The sequence below is a fragment of the Fulmarus glacialis genome, unplaced genomic scaffold, assembly GCF_000690835.1.
Source record: "Fulmarus glacialis isolate BGI_N327 unplaced genomic scaffold, ASM69083v1 scaffold7919, whole genome shotgun sequence".
Lineage (NCBI taxonomy): Eukaryota > Metazoa > Chordata > Aves > Procellariiformes > Procellariidae > Fulmarus > Fulmarus glacialis.
In genome coordinates, this window is record NW_009231336.1 from 341 (window position 1) to 25,557 (window position 25,217).

General features: G+C 41.8%; 1 protein-coding gene across 1 annotated transcript in view; it reads right to left on the minus strand.

Annotated features, from left to right (window-relative positions):
* Positions 1 to 13,455: 13,455 nt before the first annotated feature.
* The window catches only part of RIC8B (RIC8 guanine nucleotide exchange factor B), a gene marked incomplete at its 5' end in the record, with an annotated part of 33,023 nt that continues 21,261 nt past the window's right edge, over positions 13,456 to 25,217 (minus strand). The window contains 4 exons of the mRNA XM_009584530.1: positions 13,456 to 13,866; positions 21,675 to 21,794; positions 22,783 to 22,927; positions 23,078 to 23,222. Of these exons, the coding sequence (XP_009582825.1) occupies positions 13,755 to 13,866; positions 21,675 to 21,794; positions 22,783 to 22,927; positions 23,078 to 23,222 (522 nt within the window). The remainder of the gene's footprint in view (positions 13,867 to 21,674; positions 21,795 to 22,782; positions 22,928 to 23,077; positions 23,223 to 25,217) is intronic.

The following is a 25,217-nucleotide window of genomic DNA, read 5'->3' on the forward strand; positions in this document are numbered from 1 at the left end:
AGGGGATGGCAGTGCTGGCCCAGCTGAATAACCTCTCTGCCTGCCTGGAGGGGGGCGGGGATTTTTTTAAAAGTTATTAGGAAATTAATAGGGTGGGAAACCCAGCTCAGCTTGGTGAGACCTGGTTGCCTTGAATATGGAGCCTGTGTGGCTGCGGGGGCTTCTCTTAGTGATGGGTCAGGAATCCTCCACCTTATCTGGCTTTACAAAAGTTACCTGTGGGGCTGAGGGCAGTGGAAAGCAGCAGCTGGGCTGTTCTGCAGGTATTTCAGGTATTATTAGCCTTGAGAGCATGGAAAGGTGTCTAAGTGGGACCAGAGAGTGGGCAGCACTGGGGCACCTTGCTGGGTACGGACAGCACTTCAGCCACTGAACTGCAGAGTTTTCCTTATCCTTTCTCTTTTGCCTCTCCAGCTTCTCTTCGGTCTCAGGCTGACTTCTGGATTCATTCAGCCTCATTCCCCAAATCCTCAGATCTACAGAAAACATTTTCCAAGGCTTCTGCCCTTTTACTTTGTAATTTTAAAAAGGGACTTTCGAATAAGTAAAACCATGAAATAATACTAGAGGGTATACAGTAGGACCTACCATGTCAAATTATAAATAAACTGAAAACATTTGAGAACAAACACCCCCCCCCCCCCCCCCCCCCCCCCCCCCCCCCCAAACCAGTATTCTCCTCTATCTTTCCTTGTCAAAGCTACCCTGCAAAAGGCAGCATTAGAAACATTCTTGTATTTAGGTAAAAATGTGAGGCCTAAGCAGTTAAAAGGCAATGTGCTCTAAAGCTTCCCTAATCTATTTTCCTCCAATTCTTTCCACCTCTAAGAAGCTTGTGGAGTTAGTTGCCGATTAACATTCAGGAAGATTGTACTCTGTCTCCAGTTCATTGCTCTCTTGTTGGCTTATTGTTATTCAGAGCCCATTTATTGTAGATGAGCCATTCATTTTCCTCTAATTGGATGGGATTGGATTTCACTTTCATTGTTGGATGCATTGAAAACCCGGGAGGGGCTGCAGGGATCAGCCCAGGGCCGGGGAGATTTAACTCAGCGCAAAGTTTAGGTTGCAGCTGAAAGAAGCTGCAATTTTTTTTTTTTTTTTACGTGCAAATGCCTCACAGCAAGGTCTCCCCTGAGATCCCGAACACCTTATTGCATAACTTATACTTTCGGTATTTTTGTATAGTTCCCCACCAAAGCGCTCATCACACAGGGATTGCTAGGAAGATTTCTGAGCGTCAGAAACCCAGCAAGGGCTTTGCACCAACGTTCCTCCCAAGTGCCTTTCTGACTTTCTCAAACGTTTGGATTAAATCCTTTCACAGTGCCTGGATCCTGCGCTGTAACGTCCTCCCCGCAAATCTGCTCAGATTCATTTGGGGTAATACAGGGGTCCGCAAGCAGAAGGTAATTTGGAGACTACGCTCTGCGGTTATTCACGCCGCAAATTGCTCCAGCAGCTGCTGCATCCCCACCTAAGGCTGAAGAGCCTGCCTGGCGCTGAACCACAGCCCGGTTTTGTGGTAGAGACACAAGCCTGGACCAAATCCATCTCTCCCAGCCATCTCATAACTCACTTTGAAGTGTTGGCAGCAGAGCTAAAAATACACATGGGCACCCGCACGTGGGTGTGTGAGTCACTCAGCCGGCGAGTCGCTGTGGCATGTGGGAGCCCCCTTCCCAGTCAAAACCATGGGATGGCCGTGGTCACAGCGTGGGCAAGGACAGCACAGCCACTCCGGGCTCCTGGGCTGTAGCATCTCACACCTCACCAGACAGCTCAGGGGCGGCAGGGAGAGAAAACAGCCCTCCTTGTCTCCTCGGAAAACCACATCTGCCAAGAGCAGGTCTCAGGATTTAACTGCCTGAATTAAAGGCAGTATTAAAATTAAACTCAAGGATTTAACTGTCTGAAAAATAGGTGCCTGATCCGCTGCAGGTTGCTCTGGAGTCAGTGGAGAGATGGGCATCCCTGGAGAGCAAGCGATGCCTCCCGAGATGGGTCTCACGTGTGGGACAAGCTGCTCTCTGGAGTGGAGAAGCAAGGAGACGCCTACCTTAGATGCAGCCCTGAGCTGCATCGCCTAAACGCTCCTAAGCATCCCTAAACTCGCCTCTAAACACCAGCTGGCAAGGTAAAGCCAGGGGCTGCCTTTCTGGGAGAGAAGGTGGAAGGAGAGGAAAAGGAGCAGGGAGGCAGTACTACAGCAAAACTACTGCGGTGTGTTGGAAGGGTTAACATCTGGCCTCCTGCAGATGTGTGATGGGGACCTGGGGGCTGGCTTAGCTGGGGTATTTACGTGGGAAATCCTCCAGCAAACTGCAAGCATATACTGCAGCCTTTCCCTCGGCCAGGGCCCATTTTGCACCTCTCTTTTCTTCTAGGGCACGGATTTTCATTAAACATGTAGGAGTGTCGTATCTCTGACACATTTACTGTGCTGACAGATACGTTTTAAACTGGCCGGCGGGTTTAAAAGCTACCAGAGGGGGCACAGGGAAAGGAGGGAAACACAGGTGTACCTACACACAGTGACGGTGTGATCAGAAAGCAGGTTATTAGAAGGATGAAACAATTATCAAAGAAATTGTCGAGAAAGACCCTCTGCTCATGCACACAAGAACCAGCAAAACCAATTTCCTACAGATCCGTGCCCAGTTGCTGATAGCACCTAAGAAGGTGCCAGCTTGGCCCAAAACCCTACCTGCAGTAAGGTATTTATTCATTTCTTTTTCATGTGGATCCTCTGGTATTTTATAAAGGCTACGCACGCACTTTTGAGCCTTTCCCTTTCCTCTCCCTGTGTCCTTTAGTTAAATTTTAGGTGACTTGCTACCTCTGAGAAATCCACCCATCACCCACACGTAGTGGAAGGAGACCAGCAGAGACCACAAGAGCAGGACCACAAGACCACAAGCAAGGAGGCAGAGGGACCCACGCACCAGGTGGATTGAAAATAAGAGAATTAACACCTGTCCCAAAGACCAGGCTCTGGCTGAGACACAAGGGATTTAAGACATTAACCATTAAAACTGATAGACCAAGCAACGAGGACAATCTGCAAAGGTGCTTGAAATTTAAAAAAAAATATTGAAAACGAGGTAAAATTTGACTTGTTGCTTGCTGGGAAATTTCTGTTTAAAAGGACTATGGGAGATACTATACCTAAAAGGCTTTGACATGAAGACCTGCATTACAAAAAACTGGTACAAAGCACGGACGTTTTGAGGGCCTGCAGCCCCACAACAGCACATGAAACACCAATGGCAGCAGCAAGCCTGGCTGTCCAGATTTGAAGGTGAGTTGACCAACCGAAGAGCTTCAGGTGACAGCAAGCCCACCAGACCTCACAGTCTGTCGCTTCAATGCCCAATTATACACATAAAATATTATTTTGTTTATTTTCAGCTTCATTAAATAAATCAAAGTTTTATATACCTTCTTCCTACAGAGGTATTTGGTGGTTGTCAACCTCTGGCTCTTGGTGGTTCCTAGGGTCTCTGGGCCCCTATTAAACAGTCTGCAAATGATAATTAAACAAAGCAAGTCTATGAGCTCAACAGTCACTATCCTGGGTTTGCACCTCCCCTGGAAAATTGTGGTGGTCTGCAAAGCAAAAATTACAAAAACCATCTGCTCTGGCTCCCACACAACCTCCCCTTAGTCTTCCCCTGAGTGTGCTAAGCAGCACAATCGTAAATCATCTCACTGGGTTTTTCAGGCCTCTGTAGCTACGTGGGTTATGGGCACTGAAGCTGGCCACAGTCACGGTCTCACTAGCATAGAGGGATCAACTCCTTATGGTTAATGACGCTTTCCCGCATTCCCTGTGTGGGGATTATGGAGCCTCTGCTCCATACATTGACCGTTACACACCATCTCTGTGCTATCTCCAGCCCTTTCAGGTTGTTTTCCAAATCACGGATATAGACATTGAGTCCCGCAGGGCCATAGGTCTTCCAGGAACCTGTTGGACATTTTCCTTTGGATGATGTTCTCCAACAGCAGTTACAGCTCAGATACTGCTGAGCTACTTATGGTCATGCTATATGCACTGCACCAACTTTAGCATTACTTTTTCTCATTAAGTTACTTCTTACTTAAGCAGGGACCATGCATTTCCACCTTTAACCCAGCTTCAGAAGAACCTTTGTCTGTAAAATCATATCAACCCACATCAGTGAACATCTCGGTTGTGTCACACACTCAGAGTTCAGGTATTTTTCTCTTGTTTTTCTCCATTTTTTTCCAACTATCTACTCAAAGAGGCAGTGGGACTCACGCAGTGAGTCACCATGAGAGGCAAGGAAGTTTGCTTCGTGAAGTCAAAACAGGGCAGTGTCAGAGAAACCAAAGTGCGGGTGGGGAATCTCTTACCTCTTCTGTCCTCTTGCACATCAGCCACACCAAACTCCACTCTTCTCTAAAGAAAAGCAAAGCCAAACTGCTCATCCCACAGCCACGGAAACTCTGGGAGGTATTGACCACTGCTGGTGCAAGGACTTTACCAAGCAAAATCTAGCAGGAATAGTAAAAATTATGGCCTTTTAAAATTCCTCCAAACAATTATAAAAGGAAATGAGAACTTTCTGTGCCATTTTAATGTCCCACTGTTTTAGTAAAAATTTGACATGACTGTTTTATTTCATGTCAGGATTTTTTCTGATTTCGCCTTGTCTTTGTTTACTTATTTTTCCTTCCTCCTATTCTTAGAGAATTTGCAGAGGTTAAAAAGAACACACGCACACAAATATTTGGAAAGTGAGAAAACAGATAACCATTTTTTCCATCTGACTACCTTTTCCAGGTGTTTTTGAATGGGAACAACCAACCAGGCAAAAAAGGCCTTGAATGCTAAATTAAAAAAAATCAGTAGGGGCAGGGAATGACAAAAGTGGGAAGGTGAAAAGAAGAGCAGACTGTTCCTAAGAGCAGGACATCCCACCCCAGACTGCACCTCCTCACCCTCCAACTTCAGAAGTAGAGGTTATTTGCAGGCTGACCAGCTCTCCTGGCCTCACCTCCTACCAAATCTTTATTTACCAGAAAGCATCTTTCCAGGCCCAAAACAGGTGGCAGGAGTGTCTGGACCTTGGTTCTCACCAGGTGGATGCAGGAGCTACGGTGGCACTGACGCAGCCTTACCCATACTCTTGGCGTGCCTCCGGGAAACAGAAGACATAGTTACAAAGGCATTTTGCTTTAGGCTGGGAAAAATTGTCCTCATCTTCCATAGTTGTCCAAGAAATGACAATGAACAAATGGCTCCCTGTCACTCGTTATTTTATTATGGGTTTGCCTCCATGCGAACGAGCTGCATCATGACCTAGGGAATGAAAACCGCCCGATTCTTGCAGGTTTGCACGCAATATTGCCATTTCCTCACTGCAGTAATTCAAGCTTCCCATCCCTATGCCTCTTACAACCCTGTCGCCCCTCTCGCCGTGCCTCACGAAGGGCCCCAAGCCTTTCCATGGTGTGCCCCACGGCTGGCCGGGCAGGACTTGCCGCAGCCCCTTGCAAGGGACAGCCCGGGGGGTTTCCGCCTCCCAGCCAGCCATTTCAGGGGTCATTTCTATCTGAAGCATAGGGCTAGGTCCTAACATACATTGCTATAACTAAAAAAAGACAGGCCACTAGTTAAAAAATAACAAAACCACCACAATCAAAACATCTACTTACATCTTTGGGGTATATCACCTCTTGAGAGGATGAGCCTCACTGTCAACTCAGCTGCAGCGCTGCCATGACGGCGAGGACAGGCCAGCCATTACCCGCGGGGCTTCCCGCCACGGCGAGGCCGGCCCAGCCATTACCCGCGGGACTTCCCGACAGCAATGGCGCTTCTCCCTCTGCCATCCCTGGCCTGCTGGGCCATGGCTCCCGCTGGCTTTCCCCACCCCAGGGCTTGGGTAGAGCGGTCGGTCTCTGCCGGCCTCCTTTCTTGCTTGTACAGGCAGACCTGTGAAGGGCCGTGTCTGCCATGTTGTGTTGGCCGCCTGGGCCGGGCTCACCACGGTGAACGGCGGGAGGCCTTGCAGGGCTGCCAGGACACAAAACGACATTTCCTCCTTCGGCCGCTGTCCCCAGGAAGGGGAGAAGCATCATTTTTTTTCCACGGTGCCTCCCAAAGGCCAGAGAGGCTCGTACCACAGCGGCCCTGGGGAAAAGCCCCCTTAAAGCAGGGCGCGCTGTGCCGGGCAGGAGCAGCAGGGGCAGCCTGGCCCGGCTCCCCAGGGAGCGGCGTTCACCAGCACGGCCCCATCGGCTGTTTTGTCCTGGCCTTATTTATTTGTTATGAATAATTACAGCTCCCCTTTCCCCTCCCCTCCGGCCTGGGCACAAAGCAGCCCGCTCCCCAAAAGGCAGCGGCATGTAAAAGTTTGTTGTCGCTTCTCCATTAAACTGTACGCTCTCCGCCCGCCGGCAATAATGCACTTCAGATCATTCGTTGACGCAATATATTTTCCAGGATAGGCTTTTGTTTTCTTTCTTGGCCGCTCACCCTCTTTCTGTGGTCAGTTTTGCTCATTTCTCTTGTAAGCTGTCTAGAGGCAGAGAAAAGGCTTTCAGTTTTAAGCAGTTTCCTTTTCAGTTCTCCTTTATTGAATTCCAACCTCCATTTTTTTTTTTTTTTTAAGCATAGGGACATCATTTATCTTGGACTTTAAGTTGCAGGGGCCTTCAAGGGGCTTCTTTTTTTCTTTCCCAGCTGCATTTGTTGACACACAGTCAATCTGTTTTTTGCCTTCGTTCCCCCTCTTCCCCCCAGCAGGCCATAAAGTATCGACAGCTGTGCCCTTTATTAGCATAGCCATTTTAAGCACAACAAGGGGGAAGAGACTAAATATATTACAGCCATTACCTCTGTCAAAAAGTGACAATTTTAAAACATTTTAGCTTTTCATTGGGAAAGCCGGCAACACAAAAGAAAGTGCTATAATTTTATTGTAAATGCTTTTTAAATATGGGTCACTTGGCCATAATCAATAGAAAGGATGGAAAAGTTCAAAGCTTGAGAACAGTTCAGGCAGATAGCAGAATTTTTTTTCAAAAAGGCTTGTCTTTAAAGTATGCTAATTGGGGCAAAAATACAACAGTGAGAAGCATACAAAATAAGATCTTGTTCCTGGCGGTTTTGTTTTCCGTACAGCTCTGTTCATGCTTTTCCCATCTACTTATAAGTGTGTTTTACAACTTGGATGGGAATTATTCCTCTCCAACAGGGTGTTATGAACATTTGAGGACTGAGAAAACAGGAGGGAATCCAGGCAGTTACTATTCTCCTCTCAAAAAGGAAAAAAAACCCCAAAACCTACTGTTTCTTCAAATGTCTTTGGAAATGTGATGTGCCACGGCACTGGTTTACCAGGAAAGATCACTTCTTGAGGATAAAATAATCCTGAAGCCTTAGAATCCTGGTATTTTAAGTTCAGGTTTGGATTCTCACGTTTGCTGGTTTTTATATGGCAGAAACTTGTATTTTAAGCTTCCAGAATGAGGAATTGGCCTTTTTGATTAGATGAGGACTAACGCCCACAGTCAGCATCTGTTACAAGCTCTAAAAGGTAAAAGAGGGCTTACAGATGCCTTGAAGCCTGGGGATCTTGGCTGCTTTTGTTTTAATTTGTAATGGGTTTATCAGGCAAAGAGGAAGGGGCAATCTTAGCAGGGTTTATTTTGAATGGCTTCACCTTCCTCTCCATTTGTAACAGCTGGAGAGAACTTAAAAGTCTTTTCTCTCTCTTATCTGTACCTCCCTAATACAATTTTTGCTCGAGGTTTCACTTTGCTTTTTAGATTTCAGAACATATGTAAAACTTGGCTTATACCAAGGCAAGTTGTTAAATAGGCTCCCAAAAGCAAAGCTGCTTTAAAGGATCTATTTAAGCAAAAGTCCATGAAATCCTACACACAATATACAGTACCTGTCAACTGTTGCGATGCAACTTTTGTCTTGTGGTGGTTCCTGGGGGCCCATATCCCACTGCACTGAGCACTCTCTGAATTTGCAGGAGAGAGCGAGCGAGCGAGCGTCCTGCTCTGGGAAGAGTGTGGTCCATGGCAAAGGGGAAATGGGAAGGAATTCTCACCACCCATCTTTTGGCAACCAATTTAGCAGTTAAATGTAACCAGCTGGTCTCCCCAGGCTCCCTCTGTAGTCGAGGGAGGGAAAGCAAAGCTCCTGCAGAGGGTCATTCAGTGCACCCAAATTAGCCTTACTCTGAATTGTCCTCTCTCTCATCCGTGACTGGAGAAGGAGTTTGAAGAGACTACCCGGGTAATTTAGCCAGCTAAGATGGGTGGTCTGAATAATTCCTTCCCCACCAACCTCTAAAAGCCTGCCTAGGTACCCCACAGAGATTGGCATGCCGCAGAGGGATCGATTCCCAAGCACGTCAGCAGTTCAGTAATCTGTGCTCATGCCTGCTCTAGAGAAAGCTGGGATGCTCGAAGAGCTTACTTGATCCTGTTGAAGCCTGTAGGTCCCAGCCAGGACAGGGAGCTGATCTGAGCCACGCGCTGTCAGATGATGACGTTGGACTGGTTGTGGCGATGGTCAGATTTCGGGGATTTTTTTTTTTCCCCATTTGTCAGACTGCAGCTGCTGCCCTCAAGCCTGGCCAGAGGCCACTGAGATGGGAGTAGCTGTGGGACAGCCTAGCCCTTAGAGGTGTCTAATGGTGGAATTGAAAGTGGCTCCAGTGCTGCATAGACAGGAGACATGGCTGCTCCTACCTCCTTCCCAACAAACGAGTTTGGTCCCTTCTGGTGGGATGCCTTCTTCCTCATCTTCACTTGTACAGAGCGAGGAATGGGGGCTCGCTCTCAAAAAGGAAAGCAAGTCACGGAGGTATGGTGCACCTCCAAAATAAGGGACAGACAAGCAATGGCCAAAGCATGACCGATTCCTGCAACCAAAGGCAATACCCTAATGAAGGCACAGCCTTCCACAGGGCCAAGTAACAGCTACAAACAGAGGATTAACCGGACTCACCTGCGGACAGTGGTGCTGGTGGTGAGAGGAGGAGCCCTGAAAAACACTCAGCTTTACTGCAAGTAGGCAATTACCACCATTTTCCGTGCCACGCAGCCTCCTGCAACTCCCCCATCCACCTGGCCACCCTGCAGCCTGTGCCTGCCCTGGTAGGCAGTAGGAGGTAGGCAGGGTGGCCTCCCAGGTCCCACCTCTGCCAGGCAGGGCCTCCGCTGCCCTCAGGTCACCCCCAGGCAGCTGGCTGGCAGCAGAGGTCAGGAAGGAGTGACAGCATACCTTTCCAGGCTCTTCTGCCTGCTCTTCAGCCAGCGCTGAGCTGCCTGCGCTAGAGCCGCTTCCGCATTCCCAGGCACACCCGGCTGGAGGATGCAAGGCAAAGCTAAAAGAACATCACTTCCCCCCAAAATTCCTGGTCTAAATATTGCATCACCGGAGTGAGAAGACGGATTTTGGAGAGAACCAACTTCAGGATGAGCAAAAGTTTTTGCACGAAGAAACTAGGAGATGTTCCCTATCACTTTTCATATGAGCCAGAGCCATCCAAGTAACTAAGATGTTAACATAACAAAGACTTTCCTTTGCCAGATTAAATTGTGCTCTCTTTTTTTTTTTTTTTTGCCTGAAAGTGAGCTGCATCTTTGTACTACCACTAAATCATCATTTTTCTGTGTTTGGCCAGAAAAGAATCTGACCTGGGCAGCTGTTTAACTTGCTGCTCATCAAAGTCTGGCAAAGTCCAGCTCTCAACTGTTTGAACAGTGGAACAGCCTTTTTACAGCCAGCCTTATTAAAGCACAGGATTTTATTAGCTGTTTTGTGGTAATAAGGTGAGGGACAATGTTGTGGAATGCTCCTTTAGGAGATTTGGGACCTTGTATGCTTCAGGGTTTACTTTCCTCTTTTGGACTAGGATGCTTGGCAACCAACTAATACGACAGCTTCATTATAATATTCTCTTCTTTAAAGTCACCTTTGACAACCAATTTTTCACCCAGGTAGAGGAAAATTATTGCTTGAAGAACAGTAAGAGAAATATACTATTGCCCAGTTGTTCTCCCTTTTTTTTTTTTTAAGCCGTCGCAGATTTTCAGGTACTTGGAAACAGTCCAGATATAGGGTGAAAATCTATTTTGGCCACATGCATATATAGCAATGTTGTATATTCAAAACATCGAAGGTCATGTGGTTTTCCTCGTTGGCAAATTTCTTTAAAGTTCTGGTAATCTTTTGACAAAAACATTTTTAACGGATTGTAAACGTCCCTTTTTCCTGAAAACCACTTTTGGGGCACATAAAGTTTCAATTAGCATTAGAGAATACCTGCCAGGAAGTTTTCATGAACATTTAAACAAATACGTCTGCGTAATTTTGCAAAAGAACAAAGTATTCTGACAAATTTCAGCAATTTCCCATCATCTTTTGTTTCATAACTCTAATGGGAAACAAAGAAAAGGAAAGCTTCCAAATCATTGACAAGCTTTAATGAGAACTGTGTTACTTCAGACCGTGGATGCCAAAATAAAGATTGAAACACAAGTTTTTGTATTTGGGACTGACTGTGAAAGGCTTTTTGGGAAAGAAAGGTACAGGTCTCTGAAACCTGCTGGCTAACACCTTTACAGACACCACTGGAAAATATATTGACATTTTACTCAGAGGAGTTCCTTTTTCCAATTACAGTATTTTCTGTGTCAACTATACTCAAATGTTTTGGAGAAAAAATGAAAACATGTATTTATATAATCAAATATCGTTATTTCCTATAATACAGAATAGCTCATACCATATGGAATGTAAGGCATTGGTCAAATACGTATATAATGACTCTATCAGAGCTACTGCTAGCAGAGGCAGCAAACCTTTCATTGCTCTCCAGGCTTCAGACTACCGGGTATTAAAATGTTGCAGGAGATTCTCACGGTCACGTCTGAACAGGAACTTTGGATAATTGTTCAAACGCAGATGTGGCACCTCTGTGCTCTGTTGGGGAGGAAAGAGAGAGCATTCCCCAAACTGGTCAGGCTCGCTAAGTAGTTTGCCAGTTTAAATAAGGTTTAGTTGCCCAAGCCTCCAATTTTGGAGGTTCAGCTTTGAAAATAAACTTGGGAGCAAATCCTAATTTCACAGTAAACAAAGAATTCCTGGGAGGTATTGTAGGTTTTTTTTTTAAACCACCAAATACTCACTTTACTTTTCTCCAGACTCCCAATCCAAGAGAAATCTTAACACATGCATGGTTACTTTGAAGAGAAACCAAACATCATACAGCACACAAGGAAGCAGATGCACTGTTGTTTTGGAGGAACTTTGTCCCAAGATTTTCCAGCTGGTGCAGCTAAGGATGGACCTATGGTACATTTCAAAGATAAGCCAAAAATCTTGAAGCACTCCTTCCACAAACTGTCATCGTGGAACAAGAGATGATTTAGGATACTGCACTAGTGCAAGTTATTAATTTAACTAGATCAACCTGCACTCCCCCTGCAGGCAACCCAATTACAAAAATCACTCTTGAGCTAGAGTATTCAGGCAGAACCTTCTATGCTTCTGTGTCTTCATTTTTTTCTTTTTAATTGAAGCAGCATCTCGTATCTGTAAAACCTACTATAAGCATGTATTTTCCAAGATAAAGTAAAGAGAAGAACTGTTCATTGCGACTATTGTTGCCCTGTTGCAATTGGCAGGAGCCAGACCACAAAAGCTTCATGCTATACCATTTGTAACGAGGTCCCTGGAACCATTATTGTTTTATTAATCTCTTTAGCCAGCTAATTGTAGGAGCATATTCTACAACTGGTAAAGCAACAAATTGAGATTTTGCTCTTTTTCATGCTCTGTACTCATCCCTCTATAGCAACCCATACAGAAGCCTATTACTGAAATAACTGCTTCTCCAGCCCCAGGAAACAGCCTCAGCTGATACCAAGACAGGACTCAATTCCTCATGAACAGAGCTAGTCAAGTTTTGCTCCTCCGGGAGGGTTCATAAATTCTTTGCACCTGCAGAGCACTTACTACTTGCCTGTGCTGGGCTCAGAGTAGTCAGTGGATGATGCTAAACCTAGAATTACATTTTTGAGACCCAGCTTAGATGCAGCTAAGCGTATTTTTTGCTTGGACAACTCCTCCCTCCCCCTTTTGCATTCATACATAATAGGTATGATTACAGTATTACCAATACATTGATGGGTTTTGCTTTAGCTATTGCTGTGTGGAACAGCAGCTGGCTTCCTTTTCCCCGTATGCAAATTGTGATGCTCCATGTGGATACAGCAGACAATGTAGCCCAAGTCAAGCCATAACCCAAAACATCGATGTTTTAACATTCAGAAAAGTCCCTGCTTACAGAAATGTATAGAATTAATGTCCCTAAGTTCCTGTCCTTTGGGAAAACAAATTTACTGCTGAGAGGACAGCAGTGCATTATTTCTTTTTAGTCCTTTCGGAAGACTAAGCAGATCTGTGGAAACTCCTCACATGGGAAATCACAGCATGATTCCATACCAAGTCCTCCCTTTACAAGGTCTTCGAACACCAACTTCCTTAGTTCAGGGAACCAGTGTCAAGTCATAGGAAACAAACTGGAGAACCTTCACCAACCTCTGAAAGGTTCACAAGGAATGGCATGTGCACACTTCTGAGCAAAAAAAAGGAATTACAAACTAGGACATGGATTATTCTTCATGTAATTCATGCTGGGAGAAACACACAGAGGAAGAAACCAAGCAGGCAAAGAGGCAACAACAGCAATGCAGCACGCCTAAAACTTTAATCTTTGTTTTTAAAGAGTACAGAGTTGAAAGTGACACTTTCTTCTTCTTCCCACCTTCCCATTCTCTATCCCATCGCTTCCTAAATTCTCCCTAAAAGGAAATATTTCTTTGTTGATTAGTTTGACTTCCCTTCAAGTGAGGCATACCCATTAAGCTCCAAAAGTAGACCCCAATTCAGTAAAACACTTGCACATCAGTTCACTTCAGTCCACTCCCATTCATGGCAACATTTAAGTGTACATACTTGAATGCTGTTTTGAATAGGGATACTTTTACTTAACCAAAGACAGCAGGAGGGGGGTATATTCATGTGGTCTTAACGGGGGAGAGGGGAAGGAGGACAAACAACATACATCATCTTGTTCCCAATTTAAAGGTAGTTTTAGCAGCAGTCAGTGACTGACACATTGGTAAAATCTTAAGCAGCAGCTTAACCACAGAAGTATGCAGCAGTAAGAAATCCAATGACATTTTAAAAAGGGTAGCTCTGAAATCACTGCTGAATGCCAGTTAAAGCAGCTTCACGAGGTCAGACTTCTAAGTTTAAGCACCTTCTGCTCCTAATGCCATTAAGCAAACATGCTTCTTTAATTACAATTATATAAAGGGAGAGACTGGCAAGACAATACAAAAAAATAAAATATCAAGAATGGGAAAATCTAGAGTTCAGAAAACAGGATTCTGGAAAATTGAAGTGTTTGTATTTGATTTTGCATTGTAGGCTTTCACTTTTTATCCCTTTGAAATACATTTAGTTTTAAATTAATAAAGATCATAAACTAGTAAATTGATATGTTCTTTAAACAGACATAATAAAAATTCAGACATTACACCACAGGACCCATCATTTAAATATCCCAATAATAGAACAGTTAAAGTGATGCTGGCTAATGTGAGGATAAAATGACTAGATAAAAGATGTCGTGGCTCTAAGGAAAAGTGTGGATTAGAGGAGAATTGAGAGTGAAGCAGGTGATGCTTTAGTCTGAATCTGAACTGTCTTGCTTGTTGGTATGGTACTGGCTGACTGCTTCTTCCAAAGGAGCCATTGTACCATCCGGCCGCACTCCCATTGGTTTTATAAGCTCATCTCTGTAAGAGATTTAAAAAAAGAATATATATTAGCATATGCACACATATCAATTCACATGTGTATAATACAGTCACATACAGTATATGCTTTAGTACATAATGAGCCTTTAAAAGGAAGTTATTTCTGCTAAAGCCTTCTGTTTTGAAGAAAGAGGAACAAAAAACCTTCCAAAATAGGTGGGAGGGGAAGAGCAGGGCAGATAAAGACTTCATTCATGCAGGCCAAACCTACTTAGCCAATTAAAGACACCATGAAAAGTCAGTGCCTAATAGGCTCAAGACAAGAAGCAGGTTCACTGTTTTAGATACACAAACTAGCTTTTCTTCTAAGAGTTCTCTGACAGCCATTTCTTCCTAAAATTTCACCTGCCATTCTGGCCAATATATGCTCAGGCAATTAAAACAATGATTTGATACATATTCATCTTGTTGAAGGAAATAAATCAGTTACGAGAACAGACTGCCTACACCACTACTAGGGGTGTGTAAGTACTTGTTGATTCATTTAAAAAAAGCTGACTGATTCTAATACTATTGCTTTTGTTTGTGGCAGTTTAATTACAGGATTGACAGCCATTTTAATCTCTTCAAAGCTCCAAAGGCCTCTCAGCAGCTAATCCAATTATATCTACTCCACAAGCTACAGCCTCATCTAAGAGATGATTAATTATTGATTAAGCCAATCAAAAAGTATTAGCAAAGATTTATTTAATCCTTACTTTTTATCACCTCATTTATATGTGGATTATGGCAAAAGCTGTAAGGGCAAAGATAACATTTTGATTTTCTGCTGAAAAAAAAAAAACGGAGAGTAGCTCTAAATATTCAGGAGTCACCTTAAATAAAGGAGCGGAGGCTTGATGTCAATTTACCCCTCGCTTGAAAGGCAGCCCAGTAAAACTGCCGATTTAACAAACATATACCACCCTCCCGAGCCGCAGACAATGAAACTCCATCACTCAATGGGGAAGCAAAGGCATTTCACCAGCTCTCTGCCTGGTCTGCACTACTACCTTGACTGAAAAAAGGGACAAAAATTGCTTGTACACAGCTGGCAATCTAACCGTAATACAACCATAGGAACAGCAAGAAAGGCAACATCTGAATTACATGGCATGGGTATGCTAGATATTGTACAGTCAAGCAGCAGTTAAATTAAGTCTCCAAGAGTCTTTTCTGCTCAGGAAGAGCAGACACCAGCAAGAGAAATGCAGCTATTTGCGCAGATGTGGCCATCAGATACTACGATGATAAGCTCACAAATCCCACTGCTTGCAGCATTTCAAAACATGAGGAAACTGGACCTGGAAAAACTGCTGTGGTTTGGCTAACCAGTCTGGGTGGGAAGCTGGGGGCCAGGGAAGGAGGTTTGTAATGACCATACTCGAAGCACAGGCTGGACTCTGCCTGTGTGTGTGTGTAAGAGTAGGATTTATCTTTAAATAGACTGGAGATGGTTTACCATACTTGAGGACTGACAGCAAGTCCTCTTCCTTCAGGCAATGCGATCTATAGTATGCAGATTCTGCCCAAATGAGAGCACTCTTAAGTTTTCAAGTATCTGCTAGAGATGTGTACGAGAAGACATCAGAAGAATACTCAAAATCAGATTCAAAAAGGCTCAAAAAATGAAGACTCCAAATCTAGTGTCCAAACAGGACCAGAACCCTCCCTGCCTGCTGTAGGAGTCCCCCAAAGGCAAAGCCGGAGTGCTTTGGAGTTGCATCTAACAGCAAGGACTTTTTTCACAGGAAAAAACCCTATACATCTAAGGCCTTTTTGGCTTTTAAACTTTAAACACCATAATACAAAAACAAGTGTCCTTTGAAATCTGTAATCAGTCTTGCAACAATTCTTCAGTGCCATTTACTCAAGTTCAAGCCTCAGTAATGATCTAATACACTTACTTTTGGAGAAGAATAACCTGAAAAGTAAGTTCTTGCTCATATTTTTGAAGTCCTAAAAGTAAAAATATAGCCACAAAGAACGAAATCACCTTTGCTTGCCCTCTAAGCTGAGAGGATCCTAGATTTTTGTTTTAAAAACCACAACGCATACTCTCAACATTGCAGCCACAAGTCACAGAATCACATCATTTACTAGTCATTTAAAATTTATTATTGGTAATAAATAAATTATAATGGCTAGTAAAGGATAAAGAAAGAGTTCAGAGAAACATGGGAAAACAAGGTCCCAAGGTCCCCTTATGTGGGGACATTCCTCTCTTCACATAAGGATACTTATAAATATTGTCAAGAAGTCCTATCTCATCATTTGTCAATCATAAAGAAAAAGCTCTTTTTCTGCAACTTCCCTTTCATGCTTCACTTTTACATTCTGCTACACACACTCCAGAACTTGATAGAAACTTTTTCTCTCCCGGTGAGTCATCTGCGGAGAGACTGAACACCAGATGCAATAGACAAGTCACATCTATATGCGCCAGTCTTGGTGTGTGGTTTTTGTGGGGGTCTTTTGGGGATAAATGCACCAAGTTTTGCATGACAATGTAATGTAGAAGTATGAGTCACTGAAGTGCATTTGTATCTTCTTTCACGATGCTCAAAAGCCTGTTTCTCAGCTCGCTGTACTCATTTCAAAGTGCACCATTATGATCTGTGCTGTACTGCATCTGAGGTTCCCAATGCATTTCCTCCTCTCTAGGCTTTAACCATGAGCTAGGCTGATCTCGCATTTCATAGAATAACAAGGATGTTTGTCAATCACCTTTCTGTTCCTGCATGAGCTTCCTGCTATGCAAGTCCTTGAACGGGATGAATGATGGTCTTTACAAGTTTGCTGTTCTTTCTCTGTATTAGGAGGCTGACCTCCATACATCCTTCCTCAGACAAACGTTACTCACTAAAACTGAACTGTAAGAAGACAGAAATATTCTAAGCCACCAAAAGAAGAGGTAGGAGAAGAAGCAGGGATCAGCCTGTTTTTTTCCTAACCATAATCTAGTCCTAAAATGGTGTAAAACATGGCATCCTTTCACTGGTGAAGACTTGACTGCAAGCTCTGAACACTACACAAGCTTACTGCTGTTTTTCAAAGAGGAAAAATACAGAGGGAGACAGATGAAAAGATCCGGGCTGCCTACAAAGCTAGCTTCAGAACTTTGGAACAACTATCTGCTAAATAACAGAATTTTGGGTAGGATTGCAAGAGGCATCACTCAGCTAACTTCAGTACCACACAGAAGCCCACAGAGCTGATCCTTACCTGGTATGAATGGTCTCAGCTCTGCCAGCCTCAGCAATTTACCCATTTAGCACTGGCTGCTTAGAGACCTCAACCAAGCTTTGACAACTTGGGCTAGCTGAGGATGTCTTACTGTTTAAGGCGAGATACAAGGTGGCAAGGGAAGCACCAAAAACTGGCACATATAGCCTCAGAACAGTTCACTGTCCAGAAACTGGATCTTTATGGTACATCTATAGGGCAGAAGAGAGATCACTTCAGCCCAGTAGATGGCCACGGGAATACTTCTGTATCCATGCAGATATATACAAGTACACAATGTGCATATTTATACATATTTGAACATCCTTATGTGACCTCCCATATACTCAAATACACCTTCTTGCAACATTCATTTTTCTAATGCAAACAAAGCATTCTATTCAACTGTACTTAGAAACACACCATAATTACACAGTTGGTAAAATGCATTCTCTTCTTCCACTTCCAGATCTCCCAAGAGTCCCTTCAAATATATCTATACAAGTTCTAGCTTCCTGCTTGCCATTTAGCTTGATAACGACTCAAAAATCATTCCCTTGTTTTGAAGGGTAACTCTTTCTTGTGTGCTATAGGGCAGTATTGACATATGGAATTAATGATGGTGTCTGTAATGAAACAGCCATCATGTAAACACCAGTCTGCTCCTTTGATAAAATGGCATGTTAGGGACCTATTCACCTCCTTATAATTGAGTACTACATAATAGTTCCAATCCTTTCACGTAACATTACTTTCTTCTATGATTAGAAAGGGGAGGAAAAAAAATCTACGTAACATTGCCTTCTTCATTCATCCTATGATTAATTTTGTGTTTTTAATGAGTATGGTTGCTTATTTAGACAGGTTCTCTTACATATTCGTTTTGTTGACTTCTGTTCAATGTACAACAAAACCCGAGCTGTGATAATTGGAGACCATTTCATCAGCAAAAGGATTCTTGCTATTAACACAAGGTTGGCTTGGAAAAAGCATCCTGACATTTTAAATTAGTCAATTAATATACAATTCTACCTACCATTTATAACAGAAAAAATGTTAGCATTTTTTCCAGACGTTTTAATTAACACAGAGTATTTCCAATAATCTATGATATAAACAGACAGAATATCATACAACACTGATTTAAGGTGGCTATCTTGATATTTTGCAAAAATGAAAGGTTGAGTTATATCTTTTTGCAGATTTGGGGAGGTTTGCAAAACTCAAAGAGGTGCATCACACACAGAGGACACTGATGTACAGTCACCAAACAATTCTCAATGAATCAACAAGATAGTATGGACCCTTACCTGCAGACAAAGCTGATAGAGTTACTTCAGGGCCAAGTTCAGGCATCCAGCAAACTACCTAAGTAACATCTACATCTCCCAAGAGCTGCAGTAATCAAGATTTTTCATCTTCATTTACACTTATAATTTTTTTATATATATATATGTAATGATTTTAAAACGTAATCTCATCCAGCCAAATTTGAGGAAAATATTAATTTCTGTAAAAGCTTCTGTAGAACCCAAGTCTATGTTAAAATATTGGGGCAGGGGAAATGGGTTCACAAACAATATTCGGATTTCCTCCATACATTTTGATAAAACAAAACTGGGTGATTAATTTTAATTTAGCTTTGCGATGGTCAACTACCACATGAACAGGCCTAAACACCAACAACCTAACAGAATAGAAAAACTTTGGAAGTAAGACCTGAAATGACCAAAAGGATCAGTTTTACATCACCTCAAAGCAGTTTCAATTCTTCAGTGCCAATGATGAAAATAAAGAGAAACCTGGAGCAAAAATCCACTTATGGAACAAGGGAGAAAATGCCACTTTATTATTTATAGTTTCAGTAAAACTGTACAAAGGGTACAGTGTAAACAGTTCGCAGCCATTAATGAAGGCTGTAACTTTTCAATGAAGTAGTACTGTTTTACAAATTTGTTTTCTGAGTTCAATCTGTCACCAGGTAACTTTTCAAAAATGATACAGAGACAGTCAAAGCCAAACCTAGAGCACTCCAGTGACAGACTGACCTGATTATCCTCATCAGTCAGGAAGGGAAGCAAGTTTGTGAGTCCTTCAACTTTTTTTTTTGTCCCTTTCTCCAATAAAAGCATGCTAGCTCTTTAAAGCTTAGCTTCCATTCCTGGGACAATACAAGTGTACTAAGCAAACCACTTTTGCTGTACATCACACAAGTTCACTCTAAGCTCTTGTTCAAGTTACACAGATAATGTTAAACTCATTCAAGATTAGAAGAAGGAGCTGTTGGTTCCCTGTCCAACTTCGTCCCCTCTTATAAGCAACGCACTGCACCAAACTGCAACTGCTCAGTTCATGGCATATGTCCCACCTACGGTGACAACAACAAAGACCAGCAGAAGTAGGAAACCTGCCACCAGCAGTCTGCCTCAAAGCAAGATTCAAAACCCAGAATCAACTGAAGACTCCTATCAAGGCAACCTCCAGTTTAAATTTGTAGGTTGCAAACCAAGGAAAAAAACTGCGTTCCACTGATAGATTTAAGTCTCTAAAAACTCCCAGCACTGAAGGGCTCAAGCTGGAGGCAGAGGTGTTCAATTCCAAAAACGTGGAGGGACTCCCACTACTATCAGCATGTTACCAACTCTTTCTTCTTGTATACAACACTGGCAGCTTCCCATTTTATTTAACATCTGCAAAACCCACAATTGCACTCAATTACATTAATTAAAAACATCCCACAGCCTCCCAAAACCAAGTCTTACTTTCTTTTTCCTTCCTGCAAGCATTTCCCGCTCCCCCCCAATTTTCATTAAAACAAAAAGGGTGGGAAGAACAGTCAAGTGATTTTATTCATGTTACCACAGCACCTAATGGGGTCACATCAACAACACTGTCCCACAGTAATCACCATACTAAAAAACAACCAACCAAACAAAAACCTTACAACAAAAACAGTCCCAGCCCTGAAGAGTTTGCAGTTTAAGTACTGTAGCAGAAACTGCAGGTGGATGTAACTGACACAGAAAGCCCAAGGTAAAAGTAATGCTGCTGGCCAAGAGGGTAAGTAGGGGCACAGGGCACCAGCTGCTTAGTTATTGTCAGTTTGTAGCGGGCAACACAGCAGGTGTCTCCAATCCTCCAGACTGAAAAGGCTCTTATGCTACAGTAACGCCATTGGGACTTTTTGTGTAACTGCTATAGTGATAGCAACTGGCTTGTCTTCAGTCTTAGTTTATCTCTGGTCTCAATCTTCCTTTCAAAAAAGTCTTAGACCATTTAGTCATTTTATCGTGGTGGTACCCCTAACGCTCAGCACCTTAATTCTCTAGCTTACATAGCAATCATTCCATTTTACATACTAGTTCAATTAAGATTACATGTGCATTGCATTTTCTTCTCTTTATTAAAAAGACTGTAACATACTACGCTTGCTTTCCATGCAAATAATGTGAAAAAGTATCCAATTACTTCACTGACAGTCTCAGATCAGTTGTTCCGAGATCCTTCCCTGCTTTCACTCCTGTTCATAATTCAGTCTTTCTCAGCTAATGTAAAATGCAGATTCACCCATATCTTTTGCTGTATTCCTAATCTTTAATAGAGATGTAAAAATACTTGGTTTGCTGAATTTCTCTCAATAGATCTTGTTATTTGAATATCTTCAGACTCTCACAAAACACAAACACACTTCTAGCTGCTGAGTTTTCCCATGTTTGAAGAATGATCCACTTACATATTTACCTAAATTCCTACAGCTCAGTTCAATGGTAAACTAGTGTTACTAAGTGTTCCTCAAGAATGTAAAACTTTGCTTACACAGAAAACAAACTACAAGCCATCACTCCAATATGCCTACAAGTATGGGGGAAAAAAAAACAGCAAATTTTAGGCATGTTGAGTCAAAGAGAAAAAAAACTATAGGTAACAGCACAAGTCTGTTCCCTTTTTGTATGTAGAAAGTTTTAAAATAAAAAACAACTTTCTTTATCAGTAACATACACTTTTATGTCACATTAAGTACCATTTTCTTTTATGGTATTATCTCAGTCATTTAAACAAATTATAAAGGCTCATTTGTAATCCAGTTTACACTTACTCTAATAAATCCACAATAATTCTTAATTGTAAATTCCTTCTTAATTGCTCTATTATATAACTTATTGCTTCTGGTGACAATTATTTTCACACTGTATTTGTTCTTCATACAAGCAGCAGACATAAGTAGTTACCATGAGATGCTGCTCATTAACTTGGGGAAAATGAGTACACTTGCCTTGGGCTTGGATTGTGTCCCATACTTTAAAAGGAGAAATTCTTTTCATTATTATCAGCCTATCCATTTAAGAGGCAGGTCCCCTCACCACCAGATCTTCCTGATTCTGTCCAATCCTCTCCAAAAGAGGTCTCCTCTGAAGTCCTATTACATATCGCTCTTTTCTTTGAAGTGCTAAACATTTTTCTCTGCAGTTAAAGTGGTCCTAATCCTGCAAAGAAGCTGATTATAGCACTATTTTGAAGCACTAGACCTTAGTAAAGAGCCAGGATATGAGCTGCCTCCTTCAAAAGCAGCTATGATACAATACCTGGAAAGTTTATCAAACATGTTGACAAGCTTCATAGCTTCATATTCTTTTTGTTCTTCTGTCATTTCATCCATTGGGTTGGGCATTGGTTCTTCTAAGTGACCAGTGATAAGGTTAATGCTGGAGGTGGAAAAACAATACAGTTTACATTTCTATAGAAATATGTACGTAAATTGTCTATCTTCTTGATAGGAGGAAAGAGGAACACACTAACAGAAACCAAGACTAACACTGTCTGAACTGCACATGAAAGTTTTTACTATAAATAGCCAATGTTCACATTTATACCTTTTTTGCAGCCTTTTCCCATGAATCACGATATTATCTTGTTGATTCACTGTATTAATTTCTTGTTAGCTACTCAGAAATGCACATTCCACTAGTACTTGTTACGTTACAACCCATACACAAGCAGTTTGAAAGCAGGGGAATAATGATGGTAAAAAGGACAACATCATTAGTAATAATGACATAGATGGGGAACAGAATGACAGATACATGTTTGCAACTAATTCTGTACAGGCTTAATTTAAAAAATACAGACAGGTTCCGGTTACATTTTCTTATTCATGAAGAACTGTTGAATTAGTTTACTATTCACCTCCCATGATTAATGCCTCCAGTAAGTTGCTCTTCAAAAACTTTTTGGCCTGCTTTGTTACTCTTTTACAGTATCGTCTCTGATAGCCTCCTTTACTCTCATTTAACAATTCCAGCTTTTTAAGTATCCATTTAAATGAAGAACACACATGTACTCTGAACCTGTAATATGCATCTTGAAACTGCTCCTAGACCATCCACAAACATTTCTCATTTTTGTTCCTTATTTCTTTTTGACAAGTTTTCATTTTTACGTAGTTCCCCTTACTGAAGTTAAATCATTCTCGTAGTGATTTTTTTTTTCTTTTTTTGCAGCCATCCGACTATATGATGGTCACTATTAGAGGCTGGTTTCTCAATAATTAGACCATGAAGTCAACAGGAGACAGTAGTTAATATAAGCACATGTAATTCCAAAATTAGCCTCTCTGGAAAAGGTGAAACAAAAAAATTATGTCAAAACATCTAAATTGCAACAAGATATGCAGAACTGAAAACAATACTATACTTCGGCTTTGCAGATTTGTATTCTTCCGTATCCGTATCTTCATCATCTGAGTACCAATGATCTCCTCTTCCTCCTGCTAAGAGGCCCCTTGCTGCCAGCAATCCTGCCGCGTTACCATAGCCTGTATATTTTAACAAACTGTCAACTGCAAAGAGTGATACATAAAATTATTCAGCTATATTCAACTACAAAACAAAAACCAGCATAGTGTTGAAAGAATCGAGAGTTACAGCGAGAGGCAAATATACTAATTACAGCAAGACCTTATATAAAAGGGAGAAGAAGTAATTTTTACCTCTCTCTTTACAAAGAACAAAGAGAAATTCTGCTGCAATTTGCTTTACTCCAAGGTCAACATGTGTCATAAGGCGCACAAGCTTGTTTCTCACTGTTGTGCCAACTTCTGGACGATTTGATACATCTCTTAACGGAGGCAATACCTAGCAGCACAAAAAAAGGAAAAACAGTATAGAATGCATGGCAAAACCTATCCAATCCTTGCAGAAACACACACCAATAGAGTCAATAGAACAAGAAAATACTGTAAGCTCTACTCCTTCAGAAAAAGGAATAAAATCAACCCAACTATGCTTACATGCACTAGTAATGACTCTTGGTTCTTAACATACTCAGGCCTTCTGGTCTGCCATCCTGGGCAGAAGAGTACTCAGTCCCAAACACAGACTTCAAAAAAAAGACAACTATTAGGAGTTTAAGAGCACAAATGAGTTTCCCAAAATAGTTGGCTAATATGCAGCAGTAACCTCGTGTTCTTTGTTTCTTCTGTTTTGCTCAAATATCTGGCAAAAGCACTAAAAATACCAGCTTAAGGAAACTTACAATATTAACATGATGTGTAGTTTATACAGAACAATGAATATACTTACAGTGAAAAAACAGGAAAGTAAGTTACATGGCAAGTTCTACTGCCATGAATTTCAAAAATTGGCTCTACATGTATAGAGGAAATGCGTACTTCTCCCAGAAAACGCTTTTTTAAAAGCTGAAGCTAAGTTTCAAAAGATTTTGGAGAAAACACTATTTAATATTTCCTCAAACACACTATTTTTCTCATTAAATGTCATTAATATTGTTAACTTCAACCCAACTTCAAGAAAGGCAGGAGGTGCGTAAAATATGGCTGGTTTCGCAACGTAACTTCTGCTTCCTTGTGCATATGCATTCAGTCTCAAAACCTACATTAATTTTTTCACATTCACAGGATATGATATGATCTGCAAACAAATCTGGGCCGTAATATGAAATATTTAATGGTCTAAAGACTCCTGTAAGAATTATGGATCTTCAACGTTTTACTAGGGAATGAAACGAAAGATGTCACTAATTCTCATAAGAAACTGCAGGTCCTTTGTCTTCTAGGTGTCTAATGTAAAAATGTCATGTTCTGTGCAAAATTACTGCACAATTACTACTGAAATTGGACTCACTGGGAACCGATACTTAAACAAATGAATGCTACAGTATTGGCTACTTTGAAAAAACCAGAACCCATCTTTTTCAAACTAAGTATTCAAACAATTAGCAAAAACACTTTTCTTTGTCCCTGCTTACTTTCCCCAATGGGGATAGTACCATGACTGGCATTTCACAGAGTGTTGTAAGAATGAATTAATGTTTTTAGAATACTCTAATACTAATACAGTGATGAGTGCCATAGGACAGTCCATGAGGAAATTAATCATTCTGTCTTCAGATCAGAATTTGAATAGCGCACAATAAATAAAGCCTAAGGCCAACACTTAACAATGAGGATAATTCAAAATATCAAACATCCGGTCATGCGGTTAGCAGCACCCATCCATTCTGTGCACTATATGAGGCAGTGGTCCTGTGGTAAGAGACAGCATGCAATTACATCCTGACATCTAGACGCCAAGATGTCGTAAAAACATGCAGACAACTTCATTTTCTATCTTCTGAACATTTGGCTCTGCAACTTTTTTTTTTTTTTTTTTACTTAACAGATTAGAAGAGTATCCTAGGAAAGAACTGCTGTGAACAAAAACAAACACCAAGAACACGTTTCTTAAATTCCTCAAAAACACCTTTCTGAACAGATGAAGGAGGCAGAAAATATATGCAAACTATGCTCTTTTCCATTATAAACTCCATTTATGAATTCAGGCACAGCTTTGATCTGGGAGCAGCATCTAAGATGCAACCCAAAAATCACTGCAGCTTAGGAAAAAGAACATTTCTCAGCTGGTTTCAGCTGTCTCTCCCTTGCTCATCTTTTAACTTTTCTCCACTCAACTTCAGCAAAAGCAGCAGAACAAACAGAAGACACCACACCCAACCACCACGCCATAGAGATCCTTTAGATCTTTAACCATGGCATGGAAATCTTTTTTTCTGTAAAAAGCCCACAGTCTGTACTGTATTAAACAGCTCTTCTAAGAGACCAAGTGACGAAG